The sequence below is a fragment of the Branchiostoma floridae genome, chromosome 8 (assembly GCF_000003815.2).
Source record: "Branchiostoma floridae strain S238N-H82 chromosome 8, Bfl_VNyyK, whole genome shotgun sequence".
NCBI lineage: Eukaryota > Metazoa > Chordata > Leptocardii > Amphioxiformes > Branchiostomatidae > Branchiostoma > Branchiostoma floridae.
Genome location: NC_049986.1, coordinates 5,270,030 through 5,284,616, shown reverse-complemented (window position 1 = coordinate 5,284,616; position 14,587 = coordinate 5,270,030). Strand labels below are relative to the sequence as shown.

Here is a 14,587-nt window from a genome sequence, read left to right as displayed (position 1 = left end):
GTGAATCCACAGCCCGATGGCACCAGTTTTGCCTGCACGTAAAGTTCCACAGCTTGTCTGCGTGCTGCAAAATCTATCAGATTTCTTAGGAATTTGTACGGAGGCGGTACTTACCACTTACGGATCCCAAAAGATTGCCCACGTTTTGGCTTGTACAAAGCACATATTTGCACATACGGCGGGTTGTGCCCTAACTTTATTGTGTCCTCAAGCACACAGACACACATGAACTATAACAAAAACATAACCTTCTTGGTTAGGGTAATGAATGTGCCCAGCATGTACATTGTAGACCGTCAGCCAAGCCGAAGTAGTAAAGTGATGATGGTGATTTTGTTGTACAGAATGGCAAGCTGGAGATTACCGGAGTACAGCTGGGTGACAGTGGGGAATATGTCTGTGTGGCAACAAATTCAGCTGGATCCACCTCCATCAGCAGTTACATGGAAGTTGGGCGTATGTATTTAATCAACGTAACTGTTGTTATTTGTTCTACATCAACATTGCATCTTTGGACTACATCACATTGTGGACCTTACTGGGGAGATGATGATGACTAGACAGATACAAATATGATGCAACTTGTATTACATTTATTGTCCTTACAGATCCTAGATGTTACAAGATATCTCAGGGACTGTTATGATTTTGTGAATGGTAATAAAAGTAGATTCCATCCGAAAGATGCATGATAGCCAGTGTCAGCTATGAACAATTGATTTAAGCATGACAAGCAAAGAAAGCTATGAACAATTGATTTAAGCATTGATTAATCTATCGATATGCATTTTGATGAACCACCATCTAATGATGTGGCTCAACAGGATTATCTTATGATGTGATTATCAGTTTTTGCATTAGCCTGAGTTTTGATGGAGAGTGTTTTAAAAGCGTTGAATCAACGGGTATGGAATTAATGGTCAGACACTATAGATGTCTGTATCATCGACTGATTACCCGCAAATAGGGCAAAGTAAGGAAATCAGCTTATTTATGACTGCCTTTTTCTTCCACTTGCTTTGCAGTTCAGCCTACCTTCTCAGTGGTGCCTGTTGATATGGGAGTTGACATTGGCTACAACGTCACCCTGCCGTGTGAGTCTGTGGGCTCCCCAACACCAGCCATAAGGTGGACACACAATGGCCAGCCTGTCAACTTGGTATCAGACAGGAAGTACAAGCAACTGGACAATGGATTATTTATACAAAGTAATGTGTTGACATGAATGTATGGCCCCACAAAATACATCAACCTACATCAGCCAGTATGCTGGTACAGACTGTGATTGGAACGTTGGAAATAGATTCCGATCTTCACAGAATTAGCCATGTCTTTCTAAATATATTCAGCAAAATGTGGTTGTAACACTAAATGCAGCTGAAAAATTACTTTGTACCTGTCATGTCATTCCATGCAACTTCTGAAATTTTTAAACATCATTCAGAAACAATAGTTGTAAGATTATAATTGTTGCTACTTAAAGAATAATACTATAATGGTGTGCTTCATTTGCCATACCTTTCAACAAACCTAAAACTTCAGAGTGAACAGAAGGACAATTTAGACTGAAAATAACCAACCAGCAGAAAACTTTGAGTATTATGAATTGGTTGTTGATACTTTTGTGCTGTGTGACGATTTGTCGTGCATCAACCTTACCAGTCCCTTTGTTTTCCCAAAACGGCATACTGGGCCCAGTTAATGTGGGTTGATGTTGTTTGATGTATTTAATGGCAGCACTGTAACGGGAGGTGCCCCAACACGGTACGCTTTTTCTTGCACTCAAAGTCAAACTCATGGCGCTCCATCGCTAGTTGCCTGAGAGTGGTCAAAGTTTGATGACTGAATTTTTTACACATAGATTTGAACAACATACTTGAATAAGAAATGCATTCATGTGGTTCATGAACCTTTCGCGCTGCGTGTTACAAGCGGCAAACACTGTGAGACAATTTCGTGTATGTAACCTTCCAATTTTGTGCTACGCTGGACAGTGTGCCTAACTTGGTACGCTTTTTTACATTTTGCTCTCTTCAGAAGTAAGTGGTAAATTTAAGTACACAGAAAAAGATTAATAATATGATATTTTAGATTACTTTTAACAGTAAAATCGTGACTGTATGTATTTTCTGTCTCATATGAGGAAGGCTGTACCTAGAACAATCCAGCTGATGTTTTTACGGGCAATGGGCTGAATGCACTGATTGTGAATGCCCGACTAAAAAAACCATTACGAAAAAACGACACCGCCAACATCAACAAAACTCTGTGTGATTATATGAAAATATCATATACATCTCTCTATCAAGTCTTATTTTCATAGACAGCATATACATCTCTCTATCAAGTCTTATTTTCATAGACAGCACGAATCATTTGTTACAGTCAAATAATTCTCGTTCTGGAGCGTTCTCTTGTCTGCCACCTTCACAGCCACACTCCCTTGGGAGTACAATGGTGGCAATGTTTATGTCGCTTCCTTTTGGTTGCTTTTCTACTCAACAAACATTTGAAGACCCATATCCATAGTGTTTTATGTAGCTTTATTTATGTGTATCATGGCAGTTGTGTGACTGCTTGGACGAGTTTGTATAGTTAGCGACACGAGCCGCCAATACGCAGAGGCCGGTGACCGCAGTGATTCAGCAGTGTCAACATTACTGTTAGAATTCTGTTTTTAAAAAACATGAAGTAAATATGTTAAAGTATACTTGGAATGCAAATTAAAGCTGTGTGCATGGACTTGGTTTATTTACCTTTGTAATCAGCATAGTCAGTGGCAACAAACACGGTGTACTTATGGATAATAAGATCAGCAAAAAATCCGTACCGTCTTAGGACGGGAACCGTCTTAGGGCGGCCCCCGTTACATTTAGATTACTAGCATGGGAAACTACATGTTTGTGTACAATGTACAGACAACAGATGACAATCATGATATGCTTTACTTTAGGGGTGGGTTTTGGTACATCTAAATTCAGGTACAGGCTTGGTTCAGGTACAGGCCTGGTTCAGGTCCAGAGGATCAGTTCCTGTGAAAACTTCCGTTCTCAATTCCGGGTGGTAGTGGCAGTAGAAAAGTCTTTGACATGTGTCTATGGAGACTAAATATTTTGGAGCAGACTGAAAGTGGTGATCTTGAGACCAAGCTGTGGAAATTTGCATTACATGATTAGACCTGATTTTGGGGACACCAGTTATATACTACAAACATGTTATGTAATGTAATGTATGCCATGATTGTCATCTGTTGTCTCTGTGATAAGTGACATGTATGATAAGTCTTCCCTACATGTACACCTTATAGTTTACATTGTACATGTATAGGGCGGTGCCAATCTTCTATAGACATATGGGAATTTAATACTTTGAGCGTTAAGAAAGTAAGTGAAAGTGATTATTAGACATACATCGTGTAAATCATTGTTCATTGACCTATTTAATGACACTAATTCAAAAATTGCCTTTACTAAGATAAGACGCATACTTTGAACAACCTATGCTATTTGGGTAGAAAAGACATTGAATTAGGGCTTCTTAATCAAATGATGGCCTTATTCGCATGAGTGGTTAATATTTAACATACTCTGCTGAAAAAGGTTACTATTATAAAGGTATGAGGAACTGTGGTTGTTCAGCTTTGATACATGATCTATCCACTGCTTGTTGTTTACCAACAAATAAACCCACCCACCCACATACTGAACCTCAAACATGCCTTCTAGTTGTAGGTAACCTTTGCAAAAATAATATGACAAATACTTCACAGAAATTGTTAACTTCTTTCAGACATAGGCCTGGAACAGGAGGGGTCATACACCTGTATAGCTGAAAATGCCCTTGGAAAGATGCAGGCAACTCTGCTTGTAACGGTTACTGGTCTTGGTATGTATAACGCTAGTTCACCTTTATCCGTGGGGTAACCTATATCCGTTGTTTTTCAAAACAGCGCATTCAGGAATATCAAGTCGACGGACGGTTGTTTCAAATTGTTATATTTTCAAAGTAGTTTGAACTAGCATTTCATCGGCATGATAGCCCTAAATACCCTGATTTTGAAAGCAACGGAGATAGGTTACCCTGCGGATAAAGGTGAACTACTGTTACATGTTATTTTTAACAATTCTAGCATAACTATTGAAACACTTTGAAATAAAACACTTTGAAATACCACATCTTTGTTTATTCCTTTGTTTACTGTGATAAAGCATATTGACTCGCTTGAATATGACTTGACCTGCGTGTACAATGTTCCGTGTTGAAGATGTGTACAAAAGGTCATGTAAAGCACACACACATGACTGTGTACCTATTTACCTTTAGAAAGCTAAAGGTATCTTTAGCTTTCTAAAGGTAAATAGTCTCTTACCTACACATTGTCCCTTTTTTGGTTGTTATAGTGTCACCAGTGGTGACATCCGTCCCTCCATCAATCAGCGTGACAGTGGGTTCTGATGTCCGCCTGCCATGTCCTGTGTTGATGGGTAACCCCCAGCCCACCCATCAGTGGTACAAGGTGAGTTACTCTTTCTGGTTTAATCATAAGTCATATCTGGGTTGTAGCCAGTGCCCGTCCTTTGACAGAATTTTGTAGCCAAGGACAGAAAATAATTTTGCCCGTTCCACCTCTGTGATATTTTCCGTCCTCTGTGATAGACAAAAGTCAATATGTAAACTTATATATAATTTGATATATAATAAAAAAAACTGTCTCCCCTGTGTAATATTTTACCAAGACAGATATCATTTAACAGCTAAGTCTACCAGCTTATTTTACACCTCAAAGTGCAGGAAATAGCATTTTAGAGGATTCAAAATTGGGGTTAAATGATTCCACCTGCTGGCTACAACCCTGGGTCATATCATTCACATGGGGGGGGGGGGGGGGGGGCCCCCCCCTAAATCCCATGAAGAAAATTTCTAGGGGGGGCAACCCCCATGAAGTCGGTTCTTTCCAAAGCGGAGGAGCTAATCAACACTTAACTGGTGGCATGCGAGGGGTAGGGAGGAATATTTCACACCTATTGTCCGTCGATTACTGGCTGTTGGATAACGGCAATACACTGCAAAGGACATATTTTTGTGAGCTTGTCCCTTCAAATGCTGGTTACATGTATATAGCATAGAAGGACGGACTGAAGAATCAACAGACAACACGACTTGAGTACATAGCGCACGACTTGAGTACATGACAACTTACTACATCAGCACTACCAAAAATGCTTTTTATTGTTTACTAGTATCTTGTTTGGCTTCCTCACAGAAAATTTATCTTCCAGGAAGAAAATTATTCTGTCCCCAAGAAATGTTAGAAAAATGTGCTTGCAAAGCAAAAGCAAGCAAATTTTTTCTTGTTAATTTTTTGAGAAAATTTGAGATTTGTTTTCTTGTATTTCTCAAAATGCTTTTTCTTGTTTATCTTGTTTTGCTTCCTCACAGAAAATTTATCTTCCTGGAAGAAAAAAATTCTTGTATTTCTTAAGAGTTGAATCTGGTTAGAAAAAAAACAATCTAAAACAAATTTTGTAGTTTCTCGTTTTGCTTGAATTTTTTTACTACATTTTCTTCCTGCAAGAATTTTTTTCTTCATACAAGAATTGTCCATGGGGTAAGCAAAATAAGAAAAATCATTTTTGGTAGTGAGTTCATGAGAGGGGTTTTTTTTTACCTTGTTTCAAGGTCCAATTTGTGAGTGTTAGAGATACGTACTCTTTTTGTTTTTGTTTTACAGAAATAACAACGATGCATAACACGTCATGCAAAACTTATAACAAGCACTAGCCATCGTTGAATATATGCAATACATGTATATGCAAAGGACTTTGTCAAAATTCCTTTTAATAGTTTGCAAGTGAAGTAGAGCATGAATAAATTATCATGTTTACACAGTTAGGTGACAGGCGTATTCAAATGCTGGAAGTGGTTTTGTATCACATAGAAACAACCTTTCACACATGTGTATACGTCTTTGTCAAAATTACAAGTATGTTGGCAGCTTCTTTGCATAATCACAAGAAGCGGATTAACAAATGAAATTAACAAAATGAAGCAGAATGACCGATTGCTAGTAACAAAATTCGGTGATTTTCCTGAATAGAACATCCTTGACATAACGAAGCATATGCTGCGAGACATATCGCTGTGTAACTTTGTGTAGTGTGCAACACACGTCACTGTTCTCAACTGAGTATAAAGGTCTCTGACCGCTGTTAGGTGAGTCTGACTGTCCTGGAAAATGCGTTCGATGTCTTCTCTCGCCGATAGTCTGTGATTTAGGGCGTCACAATACGCCACAAAATCCTCACCCAGGACCAGTTTAAATTTGATTTCGCTCCATTTTTGTACACGGCCCGTTCCTGGAGAGCTTGCTCTTGTTGGAAAATGTTGGGTAAACTCAACAAAATCAACTTCATTGGGATCCATACCTTCACGTAGCGACCACTCCATAAGCACGAGCGCAGCACTATTTAACGTGTAAAACCTCATCTCTAGTACTGCAGTCCCTCCGCTTTTTGATCATCGAACTTTCAAAGTTAAATATTTTCAAGCTGATCGATCTAGACGTACGGAAGAAATTCAAAATAGCAGCTCAAATGCGCTTAGGTTGAGTTTTGGACATTTACAAAGTGTGCATGTCAAATAGTGTAAACGGGGGGGAGACAGACTCCACTCAACATAACCAGGGACTGAACTATGATGAAATTACAGTTTGATACAGGGACTTAATCTCAAGTATCTGGAGCAGCTTTCATTTGGTGCTAATTCAGATGACCTCAATATGACAATCCCCCACATGTGTATCAATAGCACTATTAGTAATTTTGTACTTTTTACATTCAATGTTTCAGAATTCACAGATCCCATTAGAAGAGGAACCAGGGATATTGGAATTCGCAGAAGATCGTAGCTTGTTGATCAAAACTGCAGGATTACCCGACAGTGGCCGTTATACTTGTTCTGTTATTAATGTTGCCGGCTCAACAAATGTCACCATCTCTCTTAAAGTACAAGGTAAGAAGAAGTGTTGGTACTTATCTGGGTATTATGTTGTATTGGGATTTGTCATGTCAGGGCTGGATATGCACTTGCTGCCAGTGGGCCATGATCGGATCATCCATATGAAGCTATGGGTCAGTGCCTAACATTATGCAGGTATCACCCAACATTACTGATTCTCCAGTCAGTAATTAATTTTTTTTTCGTATTCCCCCTTACCTCTCTACCCTAAATCTTCCTTCCTGCAATGGATCCTTCTGCTTGACCTGACTACACAGATGAGTAGCTTGCTGCACTGTCCTGTTATCAGACTGCCTTTCATTATACATCTATTGTCGGTTAATAGAATTTTCATCTATTAACTGTGTACATAGGTGACTAATGAATCTCTTCAACGACATCTATGGTCGCTATGTTAGTTCATACTGGCTGAACCAATCATTGTGCAGTAAAGATAGTATCTGCCCCTTCATTAGAATAATAGGAATTTATGGCAGTAATTACATACATCGGGTCATTATGATGTTTTTAATCTATTTCATTGTCCTATACAAATATGTAGTACTTTATTCCTAAATGCATGATCACAGATTATCACCAATCCCTTTCTTGTAACACCTTTGACTCACCATTAGAGATATATGGGAATAGTGATGAGTAAACCATGATCAAGTTAAGTAATTATCCAAATCAAGGAGACATCTTTGTCTTTTTCCAGTTTCCCCCAGTATTTCTGAAGACGAGACTGAGTACACAGTGGTACAAGGTCGGCAGGTTGTGCTGACATGTGATGCTGATGGTGTGCCCTCCCCAACTGTGTCCTGGAACAATCAAGGAGAACCTGTGAGTGGCAGACAGGGCATGTCCATCTCAGACACGGGTGCTCTGATCATTAGTTCTGCCAGGCCTGACGATTCTGGTCCTTACACCTGTACAGCCATCAACCCAGCAGGGGTAGCCTCCAGACAGGTCAACCTGCAGGTGTTTGGTAAGAATCCCTTTAGGTGTTCCATTCAAAAGTGAGGGTGATTGTGTTTTTCATCAATTTCATGACACAGTTTCAGTTGTAATTGTTTGACAATTTTGTCCCTGGGCCCTTGGAAACTATTTCAACTATTGTTAACTATAAAACTCCTTCCTACGTCAATATAGATTAGACACCCATGTAATAATATATGCCAAAAAGTAGTTACTCAAGCAACTCATTCCTACACTGTACAATCAGGCTTTACAACAAAACCCTGACTGTTGTGTAAGTCTATGTCCTGCTATTGTGTTGTCTATTGTGTATAGTGATTTTGCGTGTGACTTTATTACATTTTAATGTAAAATCAACGATATGCAGAGTTGCCACCATTCCAGTGTACTCTGCAATGTTGATTTAATGAATAAAGATTGAGAAAAATCCTGCTCATTTGGATTTTTTTGGGACATGTGGTGTTGCCTAAAATTGCCCATATTTTGCCTGAAATTCAATTTTTATGTATACTGATCTTACCCTAATTGCCCATGTGATTTGTCCCAACAGTTCCACCATCAGGAAGAGGTGATGACACTGGTGATTCAACCAATGAGGTGACAGCAACAGTTGACGACAAAGTCAGTCTACCCTGTGATGTTAATGCCAATCCTCCTCCAGTCTTTGCATGGATTAAGGATGGACAGGTTCTGTCTGGTGATTCTGCTCGACATGCCATCACCTCGTCTGGTAATCTGGACATCGTGGCAGTCCAAGTGGGCGACAGTGGGAAATACGTGTGTGTGGCAAGTAACGTGGCTGGGAACTTCACAAAGGACTTTCATCTGATAGTACAAGGTAAGATGTCACAGCATAAGAGATCATGGATGGGGGAGAAAAGATACTGGGTTGGAGGAGATGGTTAGTGTTTTTTGAAAACTTTTGTTTTCAGCTTGCCAGTTGACACAAATTCTATCACTCTGTTTCTAACACAAATTACTGTTTTGTAGAGCTGTAAAGGTTCTCAGGTACAGTACAGACTTTGTGATATACATCAACCACCTTCGGTATTTTGGTATTTGGTGCAAGATTCATCAGTAGTTGGTGGGTATGTAGTGCGGAACATTGCGCCCAAATGGCACGCATAGGCACTTATTTACCTCATTTCAAAATAATCATTAGGCCCTTTATCAGTCTTAAGGGGAAAAGAAAACAAGAAAGAGAAAATGTATCTAAAGTAATGTTGGTTAAAAGATTTTACATATGTTTTGGCATCAAAAGAATTTTGACATTGTTGAAACATAAAAATTATTTTTACCCTCTTAACCATACAACAAGTGCAATGCTCTAGAATATCAATATACCTGACACTTAATGACATGTGACCCAAGATTCTTATCATAGTAATACTGTTTCAGCTATTCCCAGTATTTCTGAAGACGAGACTGAGTACACAGTGGTACAAGGTCGGCAGGTTGTGCTGACATGTGATGCTGATGGTGTGCCCTCCCCAACTGTGTCCTGGAACAATCAAGGAGAACCTGTGAGTGGCAGACAGGGCATGTCCATCTCAGACACAGGTGCTCTGATCATTAGTTCTGCCAGGCCTGAAGATTCTGGTCCTTACACCTGTACAGCCATCAACCCAGCAGGGGTAGCCTCCAGACAGGTCAACCTGCAGGTGTTTGGTAAGGGTCGGCTCTTCACTGGTATGCATGAAAAATATCTCACATTCTTCAAGAGCCTAATAATTGGTTAATAACACAAGTCAACTGGAAAACCCGCCAATGATATCATGACTTTGTTGGTTGATGAACTTGTTTCTTATTTCTCTGCTGATGTTGCTGCAAGCTGTTGGCTTAGAGCTTAAAGTACTTCTCCTTGTCACATTGTGATGTACATTGTATAGACAAGGATTTATCTTGAACATGACCAACTACATTTTTGATAGAAGGGCAGATTGAATTTTGAAGTACACAGGAAGTGGGGCAAATGACATTGGAAAAGTACAACGGAGCACAGTTAGAGGGCAATAATGGACAATGTTATAGACAGAGGTAATGATGGGTCAAGAAAAATATCTGGGCAGGATCAGAAAGTCCATACCAGTCATGAATGGAGAAGGGGGCCAGGGGTATAGACTAAGTCACATCATTGCCTTTATGTCACAAGGCTGAAAGGAGAAATAGCTTCCAGCCACAGTAATGCAGTCTTCTTATACAAGTAACTTAACAATGAACCAAAGAGAAGAACATGTAGTTGCCAAGAGCTTTCTAGAACATTGGCAGAACCCATTGGATGTCCAGGAAGGAAACTAGCATGTACTACATTTTTATATCACAGGAATCTGCTTAGAAATTCTAACTTAAGAATTACAATTAAACAAAATTTGAGTCAGGTATATAATTGTACTTGATATCAAGCATTGCAACCTGAAAGACATGAATGGAAAGTAGTTAATTTGCTACTTGTCTTAGGATTGCAGTTTTGAAACAGCTCCTGTGTTCTGTAGGTACATGTACTGTCACATACATGTAGGTACTGTACTGTGTAACAGTGGGGTTGAAGCGCCACCTTCTGACCAATCAATACATGTACATGTAGGTCTGGACCAATTGGCCTAGTGGTTAGAGGCATTTTGGTTGCATGAGCTGGCAGGACCGGTTTCGATTTCTGGGAGCTAGGAACTACTCACCTCTCGTATATGGACTAGTGGTAAGGATTTGGTGCTCTTACCGCCAAGGCCTGGGTGCGGTCCCTGGTGTGGGAACTGCTGAAACACAAGAGAGGTGAGTAGAAACAGTGTTTTGGAATCCTGGAATCAAACCAAGGCCTGCCAGCTCACAGACCCAACAGCGCTTACCGCTAACCTATGACCTATATTTGGACTGGTCAGATATTGCTGCTTGAACCTCACTGTTACAAGTACACATCACAGTGGGTTTTCGGAAAAACCTGTCCGCACTTGATAAATACAAATGTATGTTATGCCAAAAATAGTTACTCAAGCAACTGGATATGGTTTTGAAACGGTCAGACGTTTATACAACAACATTTCTTTAATATGGCTAAGCACAGAAATAACATCAACTTGAAGTGTGACACAATGTCATACAATTTCAGATGTCCAATAGGAAAGATTGTAAGACAATTCAGACTGAAGACACTTTAAGTCTTGGAGACTGAACATGCTATTAGCCTTACGGCATAATTTTGCAAATAAAACACATTATTTTTAAAAGGATACATAGTTCTATATAGCTCACAACTTGTACTAGGGTTTGAAAAATGCCATCCCGGCTTTATTGTAGTGCATTGTAAAATATATGTAATTTTATAACATTGTGTACTATATAAAAAGTCGTGTTGATATTGAAACCTTTCGCAGTCATTCTACTAAACCAGGATTTAAACAGACCAGCTCTCAAAATGAGTGCTGCACACTTATCATTGAAAGAAAACCTTTCAAAGCCTGTCTTTGTAATGTATTGGCACTATTCAACAACCCAAAATTGACGGACACTCACTATCCATTGTTTGATGGACATGCAATGGGTGTAATTCTCTCCCCCTCATGTCCTACCAGAAAAGTGTTAATTGGGTAAGGATTTGGTGCTCTTACCGCCAAGGCCTGGGTGCGGTCCCTGGTGTGGGAACTGCTGAAACACAAGAGAGGTGAGTAGAAACAGTGTTTTGGAATCCTGGAATCAAACCAAGGCCTGCCAGCTCACAGACCCAACAGCGCTTACCGCTAACCTATGACCTATATTTGGACTGGTCAGATATTGCTGCTTGAACCTCACTGTTACAAGTACACATCACAGTGTTATGGCACCATTATTCCAACAGCACTTGATAAATACAAATGTATGTTATGCCAAAAATAGTTACTCAAGCAACTGGATATGGTTTTGAAACGGTCAGACGTTTCGGATAGAATCCACTATCCTTCGTCAGTGACACTGAAGAGATCTGGAAGAAACAGGTCTTTTATACTCTATGAATGAAGACAATTTCAGAGGAAAGATTGTAAGACAATTCAGACTGAAGACAATTTGGATTCCAAAGAAAACAAAGCTAAGCCAAAGTCAAGCTGAAGACAATTACAATTTGGATTTCAAAGGATAGCAAGGCTAAGACGCAGTTAATGCAAATGAGCCAATTAGCTCCTGTTGTTCAAGTTACAGGAGCTAATGTATGTTGTTGTTGTTCTCAGTCCCTCCATCAGGCCAAGGCACTGATGGAACTGAAGAGGTGACTGCAATGGTGGATAGTCTGGTAGAACTGCCCTGTAAGGTGGATGCTTTCCCTCCTCCAACATTTTCTTGGATCAAGGATGGGCAAGTTTTGTCAGGCAATTCCCTGCACCATGCTGTTTTACCCTCTGGAACACTGAGGATTGCTACAGTTAAAGTTGCTGACAGTGGAGAATACAAATGTGTTGCTACTAATGTGGCAGGGGAGCTTACAAAGGACTACAGTCTCAATGTCCAAGGTGAGAAATATGAACAGTTACTCTTATCACATCACTGACAAGTACAGAAGATTGGCTGACTCTGTCTTAAAGTGCAAAATGTAGTATGTGGGTAAAAGAAAAATTTGGGTGGCCTCACTAAGAATAAAGAAAGCAGCATGCACTTGCTGGGTTAACTGAAATTGTAGGGCATGATTATCTCTTGTGTAATCTTCATCAATGTTCACCAAATCTCAAAGCATTATCACTTCTTTGCACGCAATACCCTCTTGAACATAAGTAGACAAGGGGTTTGCCATGGGCAAAAATGGATAAAGGGGGACTCAACCTCTGAAGCGGATGTTGTTTTCTAATTTTTTTTTAAAATACAAAATCAACCAAATTTAGAAAATTTCATCACATGAAACGAAAGATAAGCTTTCAATTATATTATATATGTAGAAAAATGGAGCATTGTTACATTTTTGACAAAGGGAAGGAAATTCTGCATTTTATAATGATAATTGTTTTCCAGTTGCCCCCAGTATTTCTGAAGACGAGACTGAGTACACAGTGGTACAAGGTCGGCAGGTTGTGCTGACATGTGATGCTGATGGTGTGCCCTCCCCAACTGTGTCCTGGAACAATCAAGGAGCACCTGTGAGTGGCAGACAGGGCATGTCCATCTCAGACACGGGTGCTCTGATCATTAGTTCTGCCAGGCCTGAAGATTCTGGTCCTTACACCTGTACAGCCATCAACCCAGCAGGGGTAGCCTCCAGACAGGTCAACCTGCAGGTGTTTGGTAAGTGTCAGCTATTCACTTCTGGTATGCATGAAAGATATATCATATGCTTTAAGAGCCGCGTAATTGGTTAATAACAAAGCTGGAAAATCCGAAATTATTTCATCATGTTAATTGACAAACTTTTGGCTACCTTTGTTGGAGCTCAATGGACTACTTCTTCTTTCCACATTGTGATGAAAAGACAGGGATCAGTTTAAGTGTAAGAAGTAACATCCATTGGCATAATACCGGCAGTAATACTTATACCGGCAAATGACATAAATGATAAATTTTCGGTGATCCACTAGCGCAGCAACAGTTATTTCTGAGCTGTGAACACTTCAGACATCCACGTATTTCACACATTTCCGAAAAGGCTTCGATAACAGTGCATTTGAAGAAAACAAGGCCAAAAGTTTTCAGTTCATTTTCGGGGCAGGTGAGGTCGTCGTGGGACGAACACACTGTCACGTTCATGGCCAGATTTGTAGATAATAATCACACGTGCTCACGGCACAAGACGAGCATGATTCAACAGCAATCTTGAATTTCTTTTGGTGGCCTACAACTCGTGTAAAAGTGTGAAGAACCGTTGCATTATCGCCCGGATCTACGGCTGAATGGGTCAAATTGAACGTGCGCCGCCATTTTCCCACCATTTTTAATGCTACGCCAGCAGTAAAGTTTTACGTCATAGCGGTTGTGACGGACCAAAATTAAATGAAAATTCTTGTCAGTATACGCCCATTTTCTCATGACTTTTTGTATGCTCATGCAGGTTTTTGTTTTGTGCAATTACTAACAGGAAAGGAAGGAACAACAGAGGATGTATAAAGGTACATAGCGGCAGTCAATTGTGCCGTGTTTCGTTCTGTCGGTATTATTGCACCCCCTTCCAACCACGCGCCCGTTCTCCGTGCAATTCCGCGGTGTGTTCCAATTACGATATTATGTTTTTAGCAGGACAAGAGAGACAAAAAAATATACACAGAAGAAGTGGCAAAGGTAAGCTGTAACAGCAACATGAAACTGGAGAAAATGATGTGTTGATCATTTGCCAAATTAGTATTGCTTGAGAAATTGCAGTAAACCTGCCGGTATTATGCCAATGGATGTTACAGGTCAGAAGTAGTAGAGTCCAGTGGCATTTAGGAATTACAGCAAATGTCACCCATACCCCTCACCATGCAACATTGGACTGTTCCAAATCACCTCTGCATGAAAATGAAATGTATTAGCCATAACTTCTCCCCAAAGTGACTGTTGTGAATAATTTCATGCTGAAATGCACCTTACCCCAGATGCCCCAGACACTTATTGTAATATAGTATCTGTCAGGAGTCACATATCCAACAACGGTGCGTTCGTCGTTCGCGTTTTTTTGCTTTTTTTT

General features: G+C 40.0%; 1 protein-coding gene across 1 annotated transcript in view; it reads left to right on the top strand.

Moving 5' to 3' along the window:
* The window catches only part of LOC118421584 (hemicentin-1-like), a gene marked incomplete in the record, with an annotated part of 101,841 nt that overhangs the window by 34,563 nt on the left and 52,691 nt on the right, over positions 1 to 14,587 (top strand). Inside the window, 9 exon segments of the mRNA XM_035828931.1 lie at positions 345 to 456; positions 1,026 to 1,208; positions 3,790 to 3,885; positions 4,401 to 4,516; positions 6,849 to 7,011; positions 7,715 to 7,984; positions 8,525 to 8,812; positions 9,373 to 9,642; positions 12,171 to 12,449. Coding sequence (XP_035684824.1) covers positions 345 to 456; positions 1,026 to 1,208; positions 3,790 to 3,885; positions 4,401 to 4,516; positions 6,849 to 7,011; positions 7,715 to 7,984; positions 8,525 to 8,812; positions 9,373 to 9,642; positions 12,171 to 12,449 — 1,777 coding nt within the window.